At 40.9% G+C, this 26,972-nt stretch overlaps 1 protein-coding gene across 2 annotated transcripts in view; it reads right to left on the bottom strand.

Annotated features, from left to right (window-relative positions):
* The window catches only part of LOC127376909 (nucleolar protein 4-like), a 160,205-nt gene that overhangs the window by 119,337 nt on the left and 13,896 nt on the right, over positions 1 to 26,972 (bottom strand). For both annotated transcript variants that reach the window (XM_051424300.1, XM_051424299.1), the window contains exons 2-3: positions 3,948 to 4,100; positions 1,256 to 1,367 (exon numbers count right to left, since the gene is read on the bottom strand). In XM_051424300.1, the coding sequence (XP_051280260.1) occupies positions 1,256 to 1,367; positions 3,948 to 4,100 (265 nt within the window). The remainder of the gene's footprint in view (positions 1 to 1,255; positions 1,368 to 3,947; positions 4,101 to 26,972) is intronic.

A 26,972-nucleotide genomic window follows, 5' to 3' on the forward strand; every position in this document is an offset into this window, starting at 1 on the left:
AGCTAATCGTCTTTCATCTGCTCCTGTCTACTTTGATAATGTGATCTTACAATGATGGAGCTTAATTTTCCTCATTAATGAAATTAAAGGCTGAATTGAAAGAGCACTGTAAAGCAGGTGACACATTCTGAGGTACTGATGAGAAAAATCACAATTAACACCTTTTCATTCTTTCTGATAGAGTTTACAGTGAGCTAAGATACATAAACCAACAACACAGTGTCTGCTTTATTTTTATAGACAAGGTCTGAGGTGATGGATGAAAAACAGTACTTATTTACAGCATACATTTTTTTAAAAAAGGACTGATGAAATGATTTTATCTGCTCTTAAAGAACTCTCCTCTATCCTCGCCTCTGATGGAGAGTGCAACATACTCCACTAATTTACCATTGTACTCCCTCATGAGTCTTATCGTTATAAAAAAGAAGAAAATCGATGCAGAAGAGGGATCATCTTTTTTATTCCACACATTCTTCTTCCTTGTCAAAACCTGGTGCCTGCATTACCCACAGTGCAACTCAACCACCGACCGTTATGTCAGAGATTCTGGTGTGTTAAGTTAGGAGCAAAAAACGTTGTCTTTAAAATCAGTGGAGTTGCACTTTAACGTCAATTTAATACGATTTTAGTTGTATAAATCCTAACAAAAGTTATCTCAGGACACTTTTCATATAGTAAAGGTCTTTTCCTTATTTACAGAGACTGAACAGTTCCCACCACGAGCAAGCACTTGGTGGCAGTGGCAAGGAAAAACATCATTTTAAGAGGCAGAACCCGGCTCTGTGTGGGCGCCCATTTAAATAACTCCCTCATTCACTCACTTACAAGTTCACTCGATGGTAAGTTAACGGAGAGTTCAGACACCTACAAACGAGCGTCATTGTGTGTCACTGATTGGAACAGTTTTGTGCAGCTGCATCTATAAAACCTGATGAATTACATTGTGGGATTATTTGCAAGATGTACTTTTTGTTCAATTGTTGGAATTTAGACTACACTACATGGTGAATAAATGTCACAATCGAATGAAATGACGAAGGGTAATTCCAGGGCACTTAAGTAGTCATTTAAGTGATTAAGTTATTTCGCACACAGTCATTGTCGCCGGTTTGTGCCAGAAAAATAAAACGTTAAGATCATTACTTCAGTGATCCCACTGACAGTAAGATGTTTTCCATTTGTGCTGCATAAAAAAATTTCCTCAGGCTCAAACTGGGGGACTCAGACATTTGCAGCAGTGTTGTGTTTGTACCTTTGCAGTCCTGTCCTGTGGTGCTGATGTGCATCCTCTTCTGACACTCTCCACAGCTCATCAGGAAACGAGTCACCGCCTCTCTGGGCAGGAAGGCGTACGTCTCCGCTATCTGAGAGAGAGAGAGACACCGACAGAAAGAGGGAGAGAGAGAGAAAGGGAGGGAGGGAGGTGTTTAAACTGTTTTTCTAGTTTCTGAAAGCACTGAAGAAAAAAAGAAAGAGCCTCTGGGTTGTATAATGGTGGTACCTGGACAGAGACACAGTGCAGACAGAGCTACACACTTCACATATTTCACTTTCACTATTAAATCTTCATACAATATTGAAATATTTCATTTGATTTAGAGTATGTAGCGATAAAGTGATGAAAGTGCATATCCATTATTAAACAGCTGGTTAATAAAGGGCCAAATTAATTCAAATTCTACAGACAATGGACATGACAAACACACACACATCACACGAGCATCGTATTAAGTGAGAGCGAGAAAGGCGCATTGTAATTTAATCTTGAGTAATACAAACAAAAACAACTTCAGTCTAAATGTATTGTTTAAAGTTGATTATTGAACCACTGAAACGTTTTCTGTTAAACAACAATTTATCATTCACGTCAGGCTGTCTACGTTTCATTAAATATACAAAATGGCCCAGAATGGCGAGATAGGCCCTCGTTACCAGTGTCAAATTGTCTCAAAGCTTTTAAGAGGGATTTTTTTTTTTTTTTAAGAATCACTGCACTCAGTGACGCCGAGGATATGAGTCTAATCGTGGGTGTGTTTGAATGTGTGTATGCAAAAATCTAACATTTATTCTGGAAGAGAGGCACAAACACACAAAAGAAAGGGAGGAAGGGTGGAAAATAGCCAATGTGGATGGATGGGGGTTGCTCTGTGTGTGTGTGTGTGTGTGTGTGTGTGTGTTGTGTGTGTGTGTGTGTGTGTGTGTGTGTGTGTGTGTGTGTGAGAGTGACTGACAGAAACAGAGTGTGCATGTGTAGGAAGGAGGGGGTAAAGCAAAGGCAAATGTCACTCACAGCCTTTGGTGGCACTCAGACCTGCAGCTATGTGGCATGGTAAGCTATATATATATATATATATATATATACACACACACACACACACACACACACACACACACACACACATATATACTTATAACTGTAGGACACAGAGGACAGTCTGACAGATCAAACCTTATCTGTGCAAAATAATTAATTTTTTCAATATTTAAAAAATAATCCAAATAGAAAAAAATACAGATCACTAAAGAAGATGAAGAAGACAGAGATGATATGGAAGGAAAGTTAAAGATAAGAAGACGCTGGTTGACAGAGTTGTCACAGTTTCGTCCTTGTGCCAAGACACAAATCTGTGGAAGCTGCACTTCCTCTATTTTACCAAAAGAGGGCAGTGTCAGCAGCTGAGACAGCAGAGGTGCATTTACTTTCACTTTTCTCTAAACTCCAAAACTCACAAGCTGAACAAAAACAAATCTACATCTGCTTCCACCATCAGGTCTGATTATTTGAAACTGGGATTTAGGTTTGAGGTTAGGATTCTGTTTAGGATAAGATCAGCATTCGGGGCTGGGGAATTCATGTAGTCCCATCAGGGACTCTGAGATGAAACAAAAGGGAAAAAAAAGGTTGAATTCAGTGATGCTGATAATGAAGCTAGCCTAGTTTCACTCTGACAAATGCATACATTCTGTGACCTATATACTGTATTTGGAAACTTTTTTTAAAATTTTTTAAGTAGGGCAGTGGCTAACATTTTTTTCCCTATCAATTACACATGCAAATAATTTTCTCAACTAACTAATTAACTGTTCCATCAGAAAATAGAGAAAAATGCTCATCACATTTTCCTAAAGCCAAAAGTGAGCTCATCAAATTACTTGTTTTAGTCCAAAACCGATATTCAGTTCAGGGCTGCAACTTATGATTATTTACATTGTTGAAAATCTGTTCATCACTTTCTCGATTCGTCGATTAGTTGTTTGGTCCATAAATCGTCAGAATATGGTCAGAAAATAGTTGATCACTGTTTCCTAAAGCCCATGGTGGTGTCCTCAAATGTCAACCTGAAATATATTCAGTTTACTGTCACAGAGGACTAAAGAAACCGGAAAATATTCACATTTGATAAGCTGAAATCAGAGAATCTGGACATCTGTTCTTAAAATATGATCAAAACACACACAGAGTAAAAGTAGTTGTCAACCAGCAGGTAGAAATAAACTGGATGTGTCTGCCAGTTTCAGAAAGAGTGATCTGATCTGAAACTGAAACTCAACCAGCGTGGCGGAGGCTGTTAGAAGGCAAAGGCACTTTTTTTCTTGCCAGGGACAGTAAAAGAGGAATGAAGACCAAAAGAAGAGGAAGAGAGACAAAGCGAGAGAAAGGGAGAGGGCAGAGAGTGTTAAGCAACAGATGACACAAGTTATGAAAGAGAGAATACACTGTGTGGGGTTGGAGGGTGGTGTGAGAGTGAAGAGACGCATGGGCAACGACAAACAGAGGGTTGTGAAAACTGAAGAGAGGGAAAAAAAAGAAAAAAGTTGAACAAGTGAGAAAGAATAAAGACGACAAAAAGAAAGACATAGATATTTATTTATTGTAAACAAAAAGGAGAAAATGTCCCACACAGAAACACGCAGTATAAATGGTAACGTAACGCCATTCTTACAGCTTTGTAGGTCTTCTTCTGGCCGGCGTGTTTCGGGGCTTTGCCGGGGTCGGTGCTGATCTCCACGTGCATGGCATAGATGATGTCAAAGAAATCCTCCACCACCGCCACGCGCTTCAGGGACGAGTCGGCCCCTGATACACTGTCCACACACTGGAAACAGAGAGGGGACAAACTTAGACTTACTAACTTTATTATGATGATCTCTGATGATATGATGATCATTCACAAGTTCATAGTCAGGACTGAAAGGAGTGACAAGCAACAGAGATTCCCAACCGGAGTCAAACCAGGGACTCCCACACTAATCATAAATCATATTGCATAATCACAATATGATGTTTCCACCATATTGTGCAGCCCTACCCAAAACCTTATTCAGGAACTGATTTTAGTGTCTAGTTTAAACATGTATTAACAGAAAAGTTATTATTTTGGAGTGGTGATTCTGTCTAGTATTAAAGGAACATTTGTAAATATTTCATGGTTTCTGTTTTTCAACTAGGAGGATCTCTGTTTTAGATCATAATAAGTTGAATATCTTTGGGGTTTGGACTGTTCTGAGAACCTTTTATGGGGCATTTTTCACATTTTTTACAAACTAAAAGATTAATTGGATTATTGAAAACACAATCAACAAATGAATCGATAGTTAACTTGTTAGTTACAACCCAGTATCTGTCTAATCAGATGTACAGTAGGAAGGGGAAAACTGTCAATCATCCATTGTTCTATTTGTAAAGATGTCTGTCTCAAGCTAGTGTCTAATCATAACAATAACAAATTCTCTCTCTTGTTACCAAAGGGTTCTTTACATACATAAAACATGTAAATAATTAATAAAAAAGCTTGGTTAAAGATGAGTGTTAGACTAGATTTAAGCTAAAAAACAACAAACTCAATTAAAAGCTACGAAAAACCATTAATTAAAAGTGTCAAATGAACAAACAACTGCAGCGTCCTCTCACATCCTGATCAGTACTCAAATGTAATCTCTTCCCAGTGCCTCGTGGTCTGTAGACTCTCGTCACACCACAATGAGTGAAGTGAGAACTGCAGGCCGGCACGGCAGGACGGCTTTCTCACCACCACAAGTAGAAAATGAAAACAAGGCTTTCTTTTCAAATCAGAGCTCCGTTATTGATTCCTGTCTTTACTCTCACTGGCACATTCACAGGCTTCTGTCTATCAGTCATCAGTCGACTTTACAGTACAGTAATTTACAGTAACTCTGTTTATGATGAGTTTTAAAATGGTCGCTGGAATTTCATGTAACAGAAAATCTCCTTAGATGTAAATAAACAGGATTTTTAGAGTGGAATAAAATGCAAAATACATTTAATCTATCATCATTTTATCTTATGTTAAGTGTCTTTGAGTAACATGAAAAAACATAAAATATAAACTTTGGTGTCTTCAGTATTTGAGATCAGAGAACTGACTAAAGCTGTGTGATTACAGATACAAATCTATTCAAGTTTATTCTGTTGCATCACATACAGTGATCATTAGTCATCATTACAGGAATAAAATTAGTATGCTGCACTTATAGCATCTTAAGCCTTTCTCACATGTTGAGGATGGAATATTTCTGGCTTCAGTGGGAATCTGAACATTAACTCTTAACCTCCTATTGATAAAAACTTTATCAGGTTGATAAATAACGACGCATAGGAAGACAAGGGGTCTCCCAGGCTGCATTGATGTTAGATTTTGAAAGTTATTTTGAGTTGACCTATGACTTTTTATCACAAGATCAATCTCTGAACACATGGACTATTGTCTGATCACAGTTTAGCCTCAAGGGGCAATAGCCAATGTTTACGGGCTTCCGGTGTAGCCAGCAGATATCCGGATAACGAATACCCGAGCAAAGACTTCCTCCTCCATGCGGTCATTGTTTAGGGCCCAATTAGCAGATAGAACATAAGGGATATCTGCACACGAATGCAAAATCATATGATTGCCGTTGGGTTCCAAAACTGCCTTTCAGCCAATGCTTTCTTGCCATCACGCTCTCCACACGGACTGCGAACCAAAGCCCGCTCAAACATGATTGGTCAACACTACTCGGACTACAAAACTGAAAAATCTTGTCCCATGCCTACAGATTCTTCAAATGATATGCAGCGTTGTGTTTATATAGATTAAGACTTCATTACTGCTCAGCACACACACTGGGGGGGGAGGGGGCTCGTCCACATTCAGAAACCCTTCTAGAGGCTGTGTAAGCACCCTGAAGCCTCCACAGACACATCAATGCAACTGAATTCCAATCACACTTTCACAGATTATTTACTTGTAACTGTTGTCAAACATGATGCAACATGCAAATTCAGAACATTAACAGAGTTAAATTGATTGACATCATGCCTGCCTTCAGCCTCTACAGATATTTAAAGCGCAATGAAATGTTTCAGTGTCACCAACCTGTCAATTTCCTCTGATGTTTAATGGTGTAAAATAAATTAATGATGCCGAATTATACTTAAATGACAGCCCTGAATTAGACAAAGACTTCTACACCTACTGTATGTTAACCAAACCTCCCAGAGGACAGAGCACTCTCTCTGTGTCTGTCTCTCTCTCTCTCTCTCTCTCTCTCTCCCTCTGTCACACACACACACACACACACACACACACCACACAGCTCTGGGAATACAAGAAAGTCTTGGGAACCACCCTTTTTCCCACAAGGCTCTGGGGGTGTAAGGTGTGCCTCTGGAAAGAGACTGGGAATAGTGAGTCTAAATGTCTGGGGGTTTTTTTAGACAAAGAAACAGAGAGAAAAAGGAATAGAGAGACACAGACAGAGAAAAGTGTGTGTGAGAGAGAGAGAGAGAGAGAGAGAGAGAGAGAGAGAGAGAGAGAGAGCGAGGTGAGAGTGAATGAGAAATAAAAGAGAAAGAGGAGAGAGAGGAAGACCAACAGAGGGATGGGTGGAGGGGGAATGGGGGAGGAGGGCTTTGCTACCTGCTTGGAGAACTCAATATGTGTCAGTGGATGACGACAGGTGGAGTGTCACACACACACACACACACACACACACACACACAGCTCTCCTCCCCAGCTGCAAACTAGTAGCACTACCATGGTAACCAATGAGAGCTGACCTGGCAGGTGAGTGTGTGCCTTTGTATGCTTCTAGGTGTGTGTGTGTGTGTGTGTGTGTGTGTGTGTGTGTGTGTGTGTGTGTGTGTGTGTAGGTGTGTGTGTAGACAGCCTATTTTCTGCAACAGGTTGTGTGTGTGTGTGTGTGTGTGTGTGTGTGTGTGTGTGTGTGTGTGTGTGTGTGTGTGTGTGTAGAAGAGGGTTTCTAGCCATAATTGTGTCACTAGTGAACAGAGTGCGAGTCTTGGAGGAAGTGCTAAACCCCCTACCCCCACACACACACACACACACACACACACACAAAACACAAAAAACACACACACCAACCCACCCCCCACACACCACACCCACACACACACACACACACACACACACACACACACACACACACACACACACACACACAGACCAGAGGTCATGGACACTCACAAGAAAAAGAGTTAGCAGTGCAGCAGTTATGAGGCATGAAAGCAATCGTGTACAATGAGCCACTCTGGTTTCTCTGCTTGAAAACATCATTTTCATGGCATCCAGTTTTCTTGCAGACGGACTACAAGAACCTACAAGCGAAGTAGTATTGCAACAGTGTGAGATTTTCATGGTACAATACCCATCTCAGAAAATATCACGGTTACTTAAGGGAATGGAAACAGAAGGGTTTCTTTTTGGCTTTATCATAACCTCACTAAATATTATGTCCTATATTTTTTAATACCAGTAATAGTGTAGAATTCAATACTTTAGTTAAGCAAATGTTATCATACCCCCGGTTGATCATGGTATCAGTATAACGCTAGTACAAAGCGTGTTAAGTTGTTGATTTGACTATATGGTCATTTTGGAGGTTGTTGTTGTTGTTGGACTGAAGTTTCTAATATTCTGTGTGCATGAAAATAAAGACAAAACAAAAGGATCTCTTGCAAGTGCTTGGATTGAGAGGACCCGCCCCTCTGTAGATAAAAACAGCTCATTCTAAGGTAACGAAAATACAACATTTCTGCCTATAGATCCTCCTAAATGTTACACACTGGACCTTTAAATTCATGTTTGTGTCCAGCTAATGAAGTAAGTTCATCACACAAACTCTCCTTTAAGCTCTTGATTGGTCTCCACACACTCCTGAGCTCCGCCACGTTCATTCAAAAGCTAGTCACTGCAGTAGGTTTAAAATTGCTTTTTTTTTCTGGAAATAAGGCTGAAAAACTAAAACAAAGAACTAAAAAAGGCTAGAAAGCTCTGTAGAACCACAGTCTGTTAATGTAAAAATATGGATTAGTGGAGCTGTATTCTCTACACATGTTCTCATACAAGTGAATAAACAGAAATCGGATGTGGAGACTCACAGCTAGATGCTAGATGCTAGAAAGCGACTTCAATAGCAATATAAGCAGTGTGTGGAGACACAGGGAGCCTGGAAGTCCATGGCTGCCTGAAAGAATATTTCATTTCCACAGTCACATGACACAACCTGTTATGTGTGTGTGAACTGTGTTAAATATCCAGCCGACAGCACGCTTGTCTACCTGGCTGTGTGAGGGGGACCAGGGTGACAGGTGTGTGTGTGTGAGAGTAAGGGGGTGGGCATTCGTGGGGGGTTGGGGTTGTGAGTGAGTGCTGGTATGGGGGCAGGTGGATGGCAATTGTGTGTGTGTGTGTGTGTGTGTGTGTGTGTGTGTGTGTGTGTGTGTGTGTGTGTGTGTCTCCTCACTATCCTGAAGCAGTGCTCCCAGCACAGCCAGATGTAGAGCATCTAATGAAGAGCCAATGAACTAAAGCCTTTATGTTGTAAGACCACAGACACACAGACACACACACACACACAGACACACACACACACACACACACACACACACACACACACACACACACACACGCACACACATGCCACATGCACTCTTGCACATCCAAACATTCACACAATCAGGACACTATCTCTTGACCTGCTCTCGGGCTGCAGGTACTGTAATAGGCGTTGCTATGGTAACCAGCTGCATCTTATCACAGAAGGGATGTTTCTAATGTGCCCCCAGCCTCCAACCCCCCCAACCCCACCCATCCCCAATGCCATTACAACTGCCAGGCAGAGAGACGAAGGAGGAGAGAAGGAGGTGGAGGGAAGGAGGAGGAGGAGGAGGGTGTGAAAGAGAAAAATAAGGGAAGACAGTAGGATTGTTACTGGCTGCTGCCATGATGCTGCTATTGGCAGGAGTAGGAAGGAGAAGTAAACAGAGGAGAAGTGGTAGAAAAGAGGAGAGGAGAGAAGAGGAAAGGAGAGCAGTCTCAGATGAGACAACGAAGGGAACGTAGGTGAGAAAGAGGTAGAGGAAGACAAGGTTGATGAAGATGATGGTTAGAGGCCTGATGCAGGTGAAGCACCACTTACCCTCCTGGAAGGATTAAACTGTGCACAAACCATAATCATTACTAGTATGTTCAGCAATGGGCCAGTGCTGTTGAAACATGATCAGGATAACATTATTTGGATCGTTCACCTACAGATTTTAGATTTTAGTATTTGTAACATTTCAACAGTTTATTAGTAGAGATTCAACAATCCAACTGTTTCACAAATAAAGGTTTGGTTAGGTTTAGGCACAAAAGAACATCTTGGTTAGGTGTTGGTTGGAATTGTTATATACTCGTACATAGATAATCTACAAACAAAGCAAATGTTACAAATACAAATACTATCTATAGGCGGACTATCCAAATAAATGGTTACCTAAATATTTATCATAAAAGTGAATGGCATTATCATAAAAATAAAAGTTAAAAGTGCTATAAAAACTGGCACATTATTAATGCACTGACCCCCTTAAAATGATGAATAGTTTCCATGGTAGAGACCTGATACTTAATGATAAATAATGTTGTACTTCCATTTTCCATGTATGAAAGAGAGCTTCAGAGAGCATAACTGCAAATAAAAGTATAAATTAAATGCTTTTTTTAAATCTGAAAAGCATGCAGAGGAGGGGCTTAGGAGTTCAGAGGAGTGCCTGCAGTCTTTCTCTCAGCCTGCATATATCCCCAACAACCTCCTGCAACAAGACAGGGCAACTTGGCGACGCTCAGGGCAAAACAAGTCCACAAAAGGGCCCACTGCTGCTTGTAAAGCTTATTGCTCTCAGTAATAATGGGCAGCTTCACAGCAAGTCACACTTTTGAGAGTTTATTGACTGAATCAAACTGTAAAAGTCTTTTTTTACTTTCAACGAGAAATACAAGAACAAAGAAGTTTGCCTCCAGTATAAAACCATGTTTCATGCAACCGTTTATAAATGGCTCAAAGTTACTGGGAATTGAACACACGACGCTGACAGATGTCTGTCTCCACAGAAATTATTCATTTTCAGCAGAGAAAAGTGTTTTGAGAGCAACTGTTATTGCCAGTTATTTAACAGTGAATTTTGCAATTTCGCAGGTAAAGTCAAACACCGTCTAATAGTGTTTGTTGCCATGGTAATGTGCACCACTTTCTTCATCAAGGTTGGCTAAAAAAATGGACATTTATGATATGCGACGCGTTCATTAGATAAAAAAAAGTCGACATTTAATTTGAATATATTTCAGACACAACAGTGGTACAAAAGGTTAATAATGCCGTCACTCAGCTTTCTGCTTCTGAATCTATAATAAAGTGACACATGATCTTTCTGCAAGGAGACGACTCCCGAGCATCAATAACACTGGAGTGTTTTATTCTTCCCACTGTGACACAGGACCTAAAAACATGATACTGTTGTTTATTTTTTCTGATGTGTGTTTATAGCGTGCCAGGCCAGCAGTGCCCTTTCCCTCTCCCTGGCACATCACAGGAGGGCTGGGCTGCCGCACAACACAGCTCCAGGACACACACACACACACACATACAGACACACATGGAAACACACATACAGACACACATGGAAACACACAAACCAAGAGGAGAGATGGGAAGAGAGGACATGTTTGTCCTCCACTGTCTGCTCCCATGCTTGTTGTCCCTGATACTGGGACCGAATGTGACATTAAACCAGCAGCTCACACACACACACACACACACACACACACACACACACACACACAATATCAAGCAATAAAAACCTCCACATGCAAGAAAAAAGTGCACAAATATACATAGATTCAATTACACACAGATACAAAGTACAGAGTATGACACACACTGGACCTCCCCCACCTCTCCTCCTTGCGGTTGTAGGGCACATCACTGGCCCGGGACTGTAGTTATGTGACAGCATGCACACACACTTACACATGCACACACACACACACACACACACACACACACACACACACACACACACAGACACACGCATCTATGTGGGCCACGGGGCGGGGGGTGGGTGTGTGTTCAAGTGTGTGTTCAGGGGACACCTTAAGGCACAGCAGACAGGACAGCACAGCATGCGTCGGCACACACACACACACACACACACACACACACACACACACACACACACACACACACACACACACGCAACCCCCCACTTCCCACTGGCCGAGCAGAAGGGTCAAAGTCAGAGGGAGAAGAGAGAGAGGTGCGAGGGCAGAGCTGCCTATCTGCAGGACACACTCGAGTGAACATACAAATAAACACACAAACAACACAGTGCTGCAGGCACACACATGTCCATCCCGTGCAGCAGCCATGACAAAGAAACGTCCACTAAAACACTAAAAAACGCAACTATTTTTAGGCTTTTTTTTCCCAACCAGGGACCCAGTGAGACATGTGGTGTTTCTCTCTGGGGGTCGGACTCATTAAAACGTATTGGTTTCTCTGCTCACCAGCAACAGACCCATGACCCATTTTCAGATCTCCTGCCACATTTTGAAGACACAACTGAGTATTTCCCCCCTTCCAAGCTCCATTTTGTCTCCTTGGGTCAAGTCAGCTGGTTTCATAGGTAAAGGTATGTGAAAACAGTGATGGGTAAATATTAAAATGAATACTTTGTAGTAACCCAGCAACAGCTTATGAAAGCTTAGTGCAAATTAGAGGATAAGGCAGACAATATTCTATACCAAAACCAACAATGAGCTAATCCTATTAACAAGCTTCCAAAGCCTAATATATATCAATGAGCCACACTGTTGCACTGGGTGATTACAATGAACACACACACTGTAGTTTATTTTAACTCAATCTCACATACACCATCCTACTGCCCCAAATAATCACTTGAGCACCAAATGTGGATTAATCCGCCGCTGGAAATAGTCCCCAGCAAATGCACTACTTACAGTTTCTGCTAAAAACAACAACGCCCCGCTATACTGTATATCTGTTTTACATCTGGAATAAATAGGATTTAGGCTGAGACCAGGGAGGTAAGTCTGGAAGTTACGAAAGATGCACTGACATTATTGGTTATGGTCTTTTCACAGAGTTTGTTGACACTAACAGAAATATAGAATAACACCAGGCTTTTCCTTTAGAGAACAGTAGCAGTAGAACACTAAGCACCTCATACAGACAACAAACATCTAATTAAATAAATCCATACTCACTGTATTTAATATAAATGAGTATAGTATATTTGTATAAATTAGTATTTACCTTGAATGCTGATAAAAAGTGCTAAACTTTCAAAATTATATAAATAATCTTACTGTAAATCCATGTCCAAAAGTAACGGCCGGCGAGCAGAAAGTGTGGATACATTTTGGTGGCCACTAAATAATTTGGAATCATAGCATACTAGCTGATGTGATCAAATCAAAGCAGCTTACTACTAGTTGGCGCTTGAGACATTCTTGGTGTTAAGCCACCAAAAAGAAGTCACAAAGATCGGCGTTTTTGCGAGAGGTGGCGTCTGAACGATGCCGGAGCCAAGAGATCCTGGCTAAAATATGAAGCTCAGACGGTTCAGAAAGGCTCAAATAATTCATGAAGCACTTTTATTGCCAGTAAACAATATTTTTGGCTGGGAAATGTTCTCACTTTAGCTGCCATTGGCAGGTGAGCCAAAAAGTTAATTATGGACCCTGTTGTTAAGTTGAATTTGACTCAACAAACAATTTTTCACAAAACATATTTTCTAGACAGACTTTGTTTTCCTACTCAAAAACTGTGCGTCTGCCCCGCACATACTGCTCTCGTAAAATGTCATAAATGGAATAATTAGATGTTTTACATATTTCTTTATTTATATTATTACATGAAAACATTTTTTGTTATTTTACTTAGTGGTATTTCAAAGGTTTGTGTAAAAATCTAACAGGCAGCGGAAGCCGGTGTACCTCTTGGTCTGTTTTTTGTTCATACGTATCGATTCTTTTTCCACAACATCTAACTCACCTTTCTATCTAACCATGAATCTCTCTCCTCTGACCTGCTGCACCTCCACTGCCTCCATCGGCACATTATTAGCAGCCTTTCTCTCTCTCCCTCGTTCTCCCCCTTTCTCTTATTTCTTCAGTTTTGTTGTGGGCTCCCTCCCTCCGATCATCTCTCCATCCCATTTCCAAACCAGCCTGTTGCTAGGATACACATGGGGTCCATTCAGTGAAACCTAACTGCCCCCTCCACATCCCCTCTTCTCTACCTCTACCTCCACCACCACCCCTCCTCCTCCGCCTCCACCCCTCTTCAACCAACAGACTGGGACACACACACACACACACACACACACACACACACACACACACACACACACAGAGGATACAGTGTGTTTTGAGCCACGAGCGAGAAGCAGCAGCCAACCTGCATCACGGGCCGCTACGCACATGCAAACACACTCTGACACACATGCAGCACCTACAGATATGTGCTGACACACTTAGCTGTAGAAACACACACACATGCACACAGACACACACAGACACAAACATTATGACTGCACACACTGGGATACACATATGCTGACTAACATAAACACACAAAAGGAGCCCGGAAACACACATCACTTCAGCCCTGAGGTACCATAATGCAATGCAAACACACAACAGGCAGCAGCACGGGGAGACAATCAGTCCAGTCAGTATTAATATTTCATAGATATGTCATATCAGGAATATTTGAGGCAATAACACATGATAAACAACGTAAAATAACAATGAAAACAAGTCTGAAATGTCTGGAGTTTTTCCCAGTTTGACTTTGCACAAACAGAATAATGCGCTGTTAGAAAATAACAGAATAAAACTTTGTTCCTGCTATTACACTTTCTTATTTTCTCTTTGTGCCAAGACTATTAACTATACTGTTATCCCAGTGTGTTAGACAGCCTGTTTTAAATTGGGACACTTAATTGGTTGGAAGAGAATTAATTCTAACCCAAGAAAATGCCAGTGTAAAAGTAAAAAAATAAAAATAAAAAATAAAAATCTTTTTTTTTTTTTTTTTTTTTTTTTAATGTCTCCAAGCATTAACAGGTAACACAAAAACATATTTTCTTATGACAGCATTCAAAAAGGAAAGCCAAGGACATTTGGAGCTAAGGAGACAGGAGAGTTTTATCAACAAATCAAAAAACACAAAGGACTGCATTGTTGTGTATTTATAAGAAATGACGAGGAAGATGAAAAAGGACCAAGGACGTCCAGTGAAAGTAATTCATCCAGAAGTTTGCAGTCTTCAGCGTTAATGGGTTTGTTTGGGTCAGAAATCTACTTGCCTGTCAGTTTTTACTTGCCCCTTAGAAACCAAACTGTTTTATTTATTAGCGGTTATAAAATAACAAAGAATAAAGTTTTTCAGGGACTTGCTTTTGAAAAAGGAACTGGTTTTATCCACTTTGTTCTCAAACTTGTTTCACCCACATCCTCTAACGCTACCCAATTAAACTGCTGTTCCCAAGGTAACTAAAATGCTCAGCTCATAAACTGTCGCCGCCATTTTCTCGCGAGTGCCCGACCTCTACTGCCCATGTGCAACATGTGAGAGGGAAGCGAGATGGCTCACTCCTTTGATACGTCCATCAAAAAAAAAAAAAAAAAAAAATGCGCGTTTAATTCTTTTATATCGGGAACGTCAGTTGCTAGATTTACTAGCCCAACATGGCATTGTTAAGCCCTGCTTGGTCTGGAAAGTCAATCAATCAATTCAATTCAATTTTATATGTATACCGCCAATTCATAACAAAAGTTACCTCAGGACACTTTTCAAATAGAGCAGGTCTAGACCGTACTCCTTTTAAAATTATTTAGAGAGACCCAACAGTTCCCACCATGAGCAAGCACTTGGCGATGGCGGCAAAGAAAAACCTCTTTTTAAGAGGCAGAAACCTAGGACGGACTCGACTCGTATTCTTATCACAGAAACAATCATTTTAACAACAGTGAGGGTAGACAGCAGAATTACAATGTGCATGTTATTAAATATTCTACTAGGATACATGTATTGCATGTATCTGATTGGCCTACGCAGTTCATTGCTGGATGCTGACAAAGAGCCAGGTAATCTTTCTGGAGTCCTCTGCATTGGTACCCCTGCTGCTTCAAAACAAAATGAAATGAATGAGGCGGCTCCAGTTTTTCATGCAACACTGATGTCAGTCTAAGCACAGCTAAAGCTGTATGAGGACGGAGTGATGAATCGAGGAAGAGACGACAGGCTGCTTATACATCTGTCTGAGGTTTTGAGAGCAACAGTCGGTGATAATCCTGCCTTCAGTCTTCACATTTAGCAGCAGGCAGGAGAGGCAGCAGCTAAATGGGCCATGACAACCAACACACTTACCCCCCCATCCCCCCTCCACTTCTCCTCTCTTCCCTACATCCATCCATCCATCCTGCTCACTGTGACCCGCTTCCATCCCTCTCTCTACAGCAGCATCCTATCACTCTGTCTTACTGTGCCTCTCCATCGATCATCTCTGCTCCTTCTCCATCTCTCTCTCTCTCTCTCTCTCTCTCCAGAGGATTTGATCCCACAGTCCAAACACTCTGGCCCAGATGCTACACATCTTCCATCTCTATTTGGCCTTTCCCTCATTTTCTGCCCACATAGTCCTTCCCTTCCTTTCATCTCTCACCTTCTTATCCCACTCCTCCTCCTCCTCCTCAGTTCAGTCCAGAGGTTAGGACAATAGGTTGATTCACATTTGAAGGAGAGAGCATCCCACTTCAGATGAAGAAGCAGGCCAGGGTAAATGTCCTGTCCTTGTGACCCCCGATTATGTCTATATGGACTCCAATATTAACCTGATTACAGCAATGTTGCCATGAAAAGAACATTTCTGATACGTCTACATTTTTAGTTGAATCATACTGTGCTGACGGTTTCATGTATTGGCTCTCAAATGATGCTAAGTGAGCTTATGCTGCTTCTACAAGCTGTTACAAAAGGTAACAACTGTGACTCTGCTTAGAACATCAGTATGATAGCCTAAAAGTGATTTTGCATCTATTTCTCATATTGTGCTATTTGCCAATATTGAAAGACATCATTACGAATCTTCACATATTTTTGCAATATATCGTTACATTCCTACTTCCAAGACGAAAGCGCTACGTAATTTTTACGTGCATGTCCATCGTGTGCACTCTGTTGTTCCTTGTTTGTGCACATAATAACCAACATTAGATATAAAATCCACATAAAAGTCAGAGAATTGATACAGAACCATTTCCTCACAAATGGATTCAGCTGTAGACGCACAACATTAAAGCCAATTTAAAATTTCAAGCCTAAATGTTGTTAGACTAATGACTGGCTTTCTGTCTGGAGTGAGCCTGCTAGAATTATTTGTACAGTTTAACCTACAGGAGTATTTGCCTGGCTCGTGTTAAATGTTTTGTATCAACTTTTTTTACCAGCTGACAGCCACTTAATCTCTCAAAATGACTGAGACACATAATTGGAATGTCTTAGGCTCCATTTATCAATCTGACATGAGAATGGGATCAGAGGTAGTTTAGAAATAGAAGAGTTCACAAATCAATTTTGGTGACAAGCTCTTTCTCAAAACAGACATGATAGAGCTTTTCAGATCAGAAATACAATAGTGATGATGAACATGTTACTAATGATGATTATTAACATGATAATAATGATAATGGTGATTGCAATAAGTGTGATGTTGATGAGGGTGTATGTTATGATGGCTGCAGACATAAGCACACTCAGTCACACAGACATATCTGAGGAGCACTGAGCTAATTATCCAGCAGTGTTGGCAGCAGGGCAGAGAAAGGGGCATTGTGGGAAAAGAGGAAGGGTTCGGTGGGGGGGGAGGTGAGGGGAGGGAGAGAAGCTGAGCAGGGATAAGGGGAGGCAAGGAGAAAAAGGAGGAGAGGGTGGAGGGGGGGTTGTCTGTGGGGAGACAGTGAGAATGGAAGAGGAGGGATGCTAGAGGGAGGTGGGGTGTGTGTGTTCTGGAGGGGGGAGGTAGAAGAACGAAGAGGAAAAAGGAGGAAGGGGGAGAGACGTGATAATGAGAAGCCTGTTGTCCCACAAGAACATCTCCCTCTGCTTCCTCCTCCTCCTCCCCCCTCCAGAGACCAGCCTGGTCTAAACCAGTGTGCAAACCAGCAGGAAAATGTACTCTTCCATGAATCGTGTTGAAAACTGTGAAATATTTTCCATTTCATCCATTAACTCCACCTCAGACATAAAGGAGAGATAATCATGAAGAGATTGAGATATAAAAAAGTAAATTTTTGAGTCTGAAGAAAAACCAAAACATGAAACCCATCCATCCACCAGCTATGCTTCTCTATAAGCTGCATTCTCATACGAACTCCTAACATTGTCCAGAGTTTCAACCACGTAGCACACAACAGGAGATTGGCTGTGTTAGACGTGTTCTCGCCTACTGGATACACTCCGTTCAGGCGAGGCGTGGCACCTGCATAGAGCGTGCAGGAGGAGGCAGGACAAAAAGTACACTGCAGACATTAGAGTGTTTCTTCTTCACCCTCTGATGCTCTATTCACACAACGGTCTCCGGCAGGGTAAAGTCCATTCAATGTCCGCTCCAACTGATTCGGATAACGTCTAGATAAGTTCAGGGTTGAACTTTAGACAACCATTCACACCCACTTTCACACTACGGGCAATTTAGAGTCGCTATTTAACCTAAACTGCGTGAACCAACTCCGCACAGAAAGCCACCTGGAGGATTCAAACCTAGAACCTTTTCTTGCTGTGAGGTGCCAGAAAGTGAAATGTTATGTAAAAATCAGGTGTAACTCAAAACCAAACATTTTTTTATGGCCTGGTAATGAAAAAGTAATCCGGCTCTGCTTTTCTTTAAGGAATAGAAGAACTATCCTTTCATTATAACAAAGCTAGTTTTTACAAATGGTTCCCAGCAGTAGTTTTGCCCAGTATGCCTTTTTGTAAACCACCATTTGTACTCAACAGGATGAGATTATGTTTTTCTTTGCTTTCAAACTCCTTGATCTTCCCTCTTCACTGTACTTAAGAAGTAAAGCTGGACAATATTTTTGCTTTGTTGAGGTAGCATGAAGAAAAAATGTTACCTTTGAGTCAAGCTTGTGAAGGAGAAAACCAGCTGTACTGAGCCAATCAATCATCTCATCTCAACTCATGTAGTACCGCAACCCAATCAGTGCAGTGATAACTGGGCTGCTAGAGATGTGCACAGAGCGGAGCTTCAGGGAGCAGATGGACACTAAGAAAGCAAAACTACTCAACATAATTCTCAACTTATAAATCATATTTTCTAAAGGAAAAGCTATAAATATCTCATTTTAAACTGCTATCAAATGTGTCATGTCAAAAACAACATGAAGGGAGGACAGAGTGGGCAGCTTGAGAGCTTAATTTAATTTGTGAGAATGTTAGGTGGTACAGTTTCTACTATTCAAAACACAATTGCAAACATTTTTCTGAATTCATTAACAAGTAGATCAGACTCGCTGCTTTTCTGAGCTGTTTATTTCAGAAGATATTTATTTAAGTGCATAAACAGATTCTGACAGCGTAGGTGGAAACTCTTAATTTCTTTTATGTGTTTGTTGTTGAACTTGGAAGAGAAGGCACAGTACAGCACTCACGCAGAGAGATAGTCTCTATTCAACTCGGTTTGCTTCTCAGGCTGGCTGAGAAAAACTGTCCTTCACTTCTCAGTTCACAGCAGTGTCAACCGTCCTCAGCAGCAACAAAACACAGAGGAAACTCATTTCACTGCACAACAAATCCACAAGTCATTCGGTATCAGTTTCGACCTTCAAAACTTATTGTTCCTAAAATAATTTAACTATGAAATAAATACTGTTAACCACACTATCGGGTTGAAAATAGAAAGAAAGCCATTGATGCATCCATTTAGCTAGTCGGTGTTAGATGGTATATTTTTGGTCTAGCCGTGTTCCCATCCGAATGTATTGCAAATTTTTACGAAGTTACTAATTCAGCAAAAGAAAATGAGAACGAATGTTTGTTCATGCAGTAATCAGTAGGTGGTTCCAGTTTTACAGCCGGAAAAACAAGAAGAAGAGGGTGCAAAAAGATTTGATATTAAAAAAATGCCAGTTGAACCTCAAAGGAAAGAAAACAATAACAGCAAAAATGACATTTCTATTGTCTATTGCAGCGGTTCCCAACCTGGGGGTCCTGACCCACTCTAGGGGTCGCCAAAGCTTCACGGGGTGTCGCAAGGCCTTCTTGATTGTAAAATATAAACATTAGCTTATATAATGTATATATATCTCAGCATTACATTAATTTATATGCAAAAAACTTCATTTTTAAAGTTCAGATTATTATTATTATATATTAAGACAATACTCACATTAGAAAAGTAGTTAAAACAACCAAAGAGCTAAAAATATAAATCATAAACAATGAAATATATAATGCAACAATCACAGGAAATCAATGAAATCCCTCATTTTATACAAATTCCCTGCATTGGTTCATTGTCCACTTTATCATTTGTTCTGCACTTATTGTTATGCATTGAATATAATATGAAATATTCATTAAATGTGTCACTTCATCGGAGGTCGTCAGTTTACTCAATAAAAGGGATCCCTTAAAGTAAAAGGTTGGGAACCAACATGGCTATTGTTAACTCAAGTTAGAGTGAGTGAGTGCAGCTAAATGGAATTCAGCCACCATTAATTCTGTTTATTCTATTTTTATTTTACTTGTGTGCTTTCTTTCTATCTCCAAACATGCAAACGTGTTCAATCTGTAATTAGTGCGGTACTTACTACTACTACTACTACTACTACTACTACTACTACTACTACTACTACTACTACTACTACTGTACTTTCCAGACAAACTTAAAGCTAAAAAAGGTTTTTAAACAGGCCGCTGAAAATGTCTGTCCCATCTGCATTTCCTGGTTTTAAAATCTGGCCCGGTTGAATTAGTAATTGAATATCCCCGCTGTACACGTATCCATGAAAGGACTTCACTGACGTCACCTAACTACCAACACTTGGCTGATTTTATCAGAACATGCTGTCAGCAAACGCCTCAGTGAAAGCAGTTATAACCCGGACTGACACGAGTACAGAAACCACAGCGGCGACACAGGCCGCTGGCCGTCTGCTGCAGGACAGCAAGTACCAATATGAAAACACAAACAAACCACTCATCTTCCACACATTAACAGGTGGTGCTCGCTGGCGTTTGGTGTTCTCATTTACTAAAGCTTAATCTGTCATATTGACTACATGTAATCACAACTTGTCCTACAATCAGTCACAGAACAAAGTGAAGCAGCATGTTGGGCAGACATAACCAAGAGTTTCTAGGAGAACTCGGGCTTTCCACAGACCTAACAAGGGCTTTCCTGTTCACGCGGTAGATTATATCTGCTATTGCTCCTGCTGCTGCTCCTACATGTTTGGGTTTCTCTGATCCTCATGTCACTGTGTGTGGCAAAAATACGTGACACTAGGGAAAACCACTTGAAATCTGAGCCGACACACTGAGCGGCATTCACACTTTGAGTCAACATGCTGTCTTTTGGGGGTCTTTTCCACGCACATGAGCTGGCTTGACCCGATTCGGTTTGACTCGGTGCTCCAGCCCAGCGCGGCAGCGATTTGCATTTCCATTATAAGCGGATTCACTCTGGTGATAAACACATTTAACGTGGTATAAATTCTTCACAATAAAAGGTTATTTTCATTTAAACTGTTTTATTACGAAGCAGCAAAATCAGCAAGTGTTGGGTTTTCATCAGCAGTAACTTAACACGACTGTACAGCTGAAAGTGAACATGAAACAGTAAAATAAAGCAGATGTCTGAAAGTACGAACAGGGACTCAGGAGAGAAACTTCAAACTGCAGACATTCAGTTAGAAGCTACAAAAGTGCTGAGATCCGAACACTCAGAGACTTTTAAAAACATCTGCTGGTCTGGTCTCCTACAGATAGGAGTTAGCAGAAGGGGGATTGTCACAAGTTGGCCAGTGTTGGCGAGACGTCACCGCAGCCAGCTTGGAGGCAGGTCAGGCGCACTTTGGCCCTACTCCACAGAAGGTCCATCTCGCACGCCGCTCGGCATTACTTGGCGCGTTTAAACTGGTAATGGTAATGCAAATCAGTGTGCCATGGTTTGACTCGGCGCAGCCAAAAGTGTTAATGGAAAAGGCTCGAATGTCTCAGCTTTCATCTCTAGCATTATAACCCCTCAGTTATGTTTTTGTTTTCACTGCTGGGGCACAGTCACCCGAGCTGGAGAGAGGAGGAAGAGGACTGTTTTGGGGAACAATGAAAAAATCTTGTTTTTTTCCTCCGCCTCAGATGCCTCACGGTCAGACTGACCCCCCCCCCCTCCCACACACACACACACACACACACACACATTCTCTGCTAAATCAGAATAGATGATACGTATAAAACATATAAACCAAATGATTTATCAGTAACTACACTATGCTAACACTATGCCTGAAGTGTCTGACAGACACACAAATTAAATAATGTTCATTCATGTTCTCTGTACTAACAGACTGTTTCCCAACCATTAACTGGCCCAGCTGGTCACAGTTATCTTATATAAACCAATACAGTTAATGTTTTATTAATTAACTGGAGGCTCTAATTGACTCTAAAAATTGATGCTAAAAACGTCATGTGCAACAACATTAAATTTAAATGTGAGATGGTTTAAGGGCGTGTCAGCTGACACTGAAGCACTTAAAAGGATTTGAAGTGTCTGTTGACAGAAGCTGAAATCAGCTGAGGTGAAATTAGTGAAGGCATTTGTGAGTGACTGATGTTAAGCCCTGTAGGCAGCAGTTTGTATGAAAGCACTTAAAGCGGCTGAAGAGTAAAAGCTGAAAAAACGTGAACTTTCAGCTGGTGAATCAGTCAATGTCTGAGATATGAAAGCAGTTAAAGGTCCAGAGTGCCACATTTAGGAGGATCTATTGGCAGAAAGGGAATAAAATATTCATAAGTATGTTTTCATTAGTTTATAATCACCTGTAAATAAGAATCGTTGTGTTTTCGTTACCTTAGAATGAGCCGTTATTTCAGGAGTTCTGCGGCCACCGTAGTTTCCAATACATGCTTGAAACAGGGGTTGATACACCACTAGACACCACTAAAATCATACACAGTGGTCCTTTAATTGAAGCAACTGAAATTTCAGTTGAAGTTTAAGTGCCAGACAAGGCTCTAGACAAACTTTTTACACTGGTGGTTCTCACTTTTCCATTCATGTGAACCAGCACATAGTTTAGATGCAGCCTCGAACCATTTGGTACAGCCATACAGGATATTCCCCCTCAGAAATGCTGCAGGGAAGGGTGGCTGCTTTGTTGGCCATGCACTGTTCATTTCTGACCTGCTAAACTTCAGGTGCGACCAATGAAAATGTTTAGTTGCACAGATTTTTGGTCACACCTGCAGTCCTGCCAGAGATAGAAAGAGTTAAAGTAGCTGAACTGTGATTTGAAGAGTAAAACTCAGTTGAAGTGTTAGTTGAGATGCCTTATATTCCCATATTGGATGCATTAATTGTTAATCTGTAATCTGAGTCTTAGGAAATGACTGAAATTAAATGTAACTTTTTAAAATTAACAGCTAGAGACTCAAAAATGACCAAAATGATTAGACCGGGGACAAGTTTTTAGATTTTTACATAACACATACTCAGATAAAGCAGGAACAGAGAGTATCATTTCGGAAGTTGGTACTCTTCATGATCTCAGAGGGCCAACTGTGACTGACTGGTCTCATTAATTATGCCTGGTGGCTGGTGTTAATATGCCAGGCTGCCTTTCAGGTGGGAGAGGGGAGTGATGAGAGGGAGGAGAAGGTCAGGAGAGAAGGAGGAGGAGGCGGGAGGGACGAAGGTGGAAATTGAAGCCTTGCAGTATAATTAAGACTGGTGTTAATTTCTTTTCACCATCACTGCGGCCAAAGGAGCTGTTCACCATGGCAACAGGAGAACACCGAGGGGGAAGTGAGCCGAGGGCTGTCTGAAAATATACGGTGTGTGTACGTGTTGCAAAAAATACCAGCACTGTTACAAACTCAAGGTAACCTGACTTAAGATCCTTTATTTCAGCAGCACTCCACTACAATGGCTGAGCTTTACATCGTATTTTCCATCTTTGACCCAAATAAAATGTGCCATCGCCTTCAGCGGCCAAGTATTTCACAGAAAGTCTCCTCCTACTGCTGCAAGCTTTTGCCAATTAGCAGCTATTTTGTCTTTATTCACTGAAAAACCACACTTCTCCAGTTGTGGATCTCCAATTTTTTATGTTTTACCACAAAAAGCAAAAAACCTTGAAGAATAGTTTGTTAAAACACTTTCAGATGTGCACGTTTAAAAATGTGAATTGTAATGAAACTCTTTTAAATTATATCCATCAGTTGACAATTCCCCATTTAACTTTTAAATTTGCATGCCCTCATCATATGTTCATTATTTTTATTCCACTCCTCACATAAATGCAAAAGCTTTAAAGTTAAAGAGCAAAGTGAAAATGTTTATTTATATATAGAAATGTCAAAGTTCATTACTTTTAATTAGTTCAGGGTACACGATGAGTGAGTGACTTCATTATTTTAAACACAGTGGAGCTCAGAGTCAGTATTTCCAGCGTGGAGACTGAGCTGTATTTACTGCTAAATCTTTGAAGGCATGGCAACTGTCTAAATTCAGCCATACCAATTAAAAGTTTGAGCATGATTTGAAGATGTAAGCACGTTCTGTTTTTTTGTTTTTTTCTTATTCAACCAATTAAAAGAGACAACCTTTGTTTCTATTTTGAAAACTTTTTATACTTTCTTAGCTGAAGTTCAAGAGAGACAGAAAGGGTGTGTGTGTGTGTGTGTGTGTGTGTGTGTGTGTGTGTGTGTGTGTGTGTGTGTGTGTGTGTGTGTGTGTGTGTGCGCGCAGGTGTCACAGGCATAATGTCACAGTACCGTGGATGTACCATGTTATTCAACTTTTAAATGCGGAGGAGGTGAAAATGAGCAACCACTCATCATTAGACATTAGTTTGTCTTTTGTTTGTCTTTTGTGTGTATGTGCAGCATACTTGTGTGTGTATGCTGTGTGTGTGTGTGTGTGTGTGTGTGTCCCAGACAGTTATTTCACACTATTTAACGTACTGTAGATTATAATATCTATGCATAAACCCTAAATGATTTTCTCTTGCCCATTCAGGCAGAACAGGGAGGGAAGGTTTGGAGTTGGAACAAAGGAAACAATAAACAAACAACTAATCTACAAGATATAAACAACAAGAAATATTTGCCAGCAATTTTGAGATGCTAATAATTAAATACCATCACTTTCATACACTGGTGGAAAAATCTCTTCCAACATGTTTATCCTCCTCGGTAAAGACGGAGACAGCAGGACGTTAAGAGGCTGGTGTGTATCTAAGATTTCTCCTAATATCAGTGCCAGCAACAATACATTTCTTTAAAGTTTGTCAGCCCTACTTCAATGGACATGGCTGAAAAACTATAAAGACAATCTCTTGAGCATCACACACACGTTTAAAATTAATCAGAGGCAAAATATTGGATCAGAGTCTCAGAGTTAAAACACATACCATATAACCCAAACCCGGTACCATGCCAAAGCATGTGATACACCCATCGGTCCATCGTGTCACGCTTTGCCTCGGTACAGCACGGCAGGGTCACAACACTTGCTCATTCTGGTCAAGTCAGCAAGAATAAACACTCAATGTCCAGTTTTAAAATAAAGCCTCATACCTGAAAAGTCAACATTGACTTTTGGTTTCACTTGGGACTTGAGTCCTGTGTTTGTTTGAACCATCCATCCACCCCACCTCCTCCGAATGATGACTCAGTTGCTCTTTATATACTACAGCTAGCACTGAACCTTCATACATGTGTACTTTTCATGTCTAGGCAACACTGACGCGCCATCCTCCAGAGGATTGGCCAGTTTCATGAGAATGAATGGGTCACCATATTTGAATACCTCATCCAGTGTTTATTATATCCACTGCAGTTTGTGGTTACATTATTGTTTGAGATGTGGCTGTCGATGAACAGACACAGACTGCACCTTTGACATCTGGATTACAGCGACTGCACAGCAACACAAGATATTATATTATTATTTAGTGGTACGGCCATTAAATGGAGTTTCCAGCATCATCTCATCCCAATCTAACAACCCCCGCACACACCCTTTAACCATCCACACACACACACACACACACACACTCTCTGGACTCTCAGTAACATAATTACACCACCAGTCAACAACATACAGCTGCTCAGCAAGAGGTTTAGCTGTGCACTTGCACACAGACGCACACTCTGTCACCCCTTCTGTCTTTGAGCAGCAACACACACTCTCAAACAGTGGGGGTTTGCCACCATTGTGCTCCAAGACATCTGACACTTCCACTGATCCACCAAACAAAGACACACAGACAGACACACAGACAGACACACACATACACACACACACACACTCAGAACAGCACATTGTACAGTCACTTTCCAGGACCTTACTGCTGCAGACACAAAGAGGCAATTATCATCTTCGACCACTGTTTCTATCTACTGTAGTTAATTATCCTTCCTGCCGGCTCATGTTAAGCGTGCCACAGAGAAACTACCAAATAAATAAAAACAAGAGGAAAGCACCTCAAAATATATTTACAGTGATACACGCTCTACCAGGTGAGCTACCAGGCCATCTGGTAATAATTATTTTCAATTACGGATTAATGTGCTGATTATTTTTTGGTCTAAAGCTCAAGGTGACATCTTCAAATTGTGGAAAGGAAAGGAGAATTTAGAAGAACAATTTAGAAGCTGGGGGAAGTTTCTTTTTAAAAATGATTTTAAAACTACGACAAGGACGTTTTAACTGGTTATGTATGACCTATATAAACAGTGAGAAGTTTGGCCATTTCTATAGTTGTCGTTAATGCCTGCCACTGGTTCGGATTCAGCTGGATTCCCCTTGAAATGGATGAAAGAAAGCAATGGAAACCCCACAGTTTTTGTACATAGGCGCTGCCAGAAACACCAAAAAATTAAAGTTTCTTGTTGCTGCTTTAACTATTAACCAATTATTTAAAAAGTCGCCAGTCAGTCGATGAATGGTTCTGGGTTCTGTTCTGTCTGTGCCTGCGTTGGTTTCCTCTGAATGCTTCAGTTTCCTCCCACAGTCCAAAGACACGCAGGTTAATTGACAAATCTAAATTGCCCGTAGAATGTGAATGGTTGTCTGTCTTTATGTGTCAGCCCTGTGATTGACTGGCAACGAGTCCAAGGTGTACCCCGCCTCTCGCCTAATGTCAGCTGGGATTGGCTCCAGCCCCCCCGGGACCCTCTGGAGGATAAGTGGTCAGAGCTAATGGACGGATATGATGTCCACTGCTAGTTGTCTTTTCAGCTACAGTATCTTACATGGGTTGTTAACAGTTAATGAAATAAAGACGATATTAACCAGAGTTTTAATCATCAAAAACAGCGCGTACCCAGCAAGCATCTCTCTGCAGGGTGAAGGCAGCAATAAA

This window comes from Dicentrarchus labrax, unplaced genomic scaffold (genome assembly GCF_905237075.1).
Source record: "Dicentrarchus labrax unplaced genomic scaffold, dlabrax2021, whole genome shotgun sequence".
Classification (NCBI taxonomy): Eukaryota; Metazoa; Chordata; class Actinopteri; family Moronidae; genus Dicentrarchus; species Dicentrarchus labrax.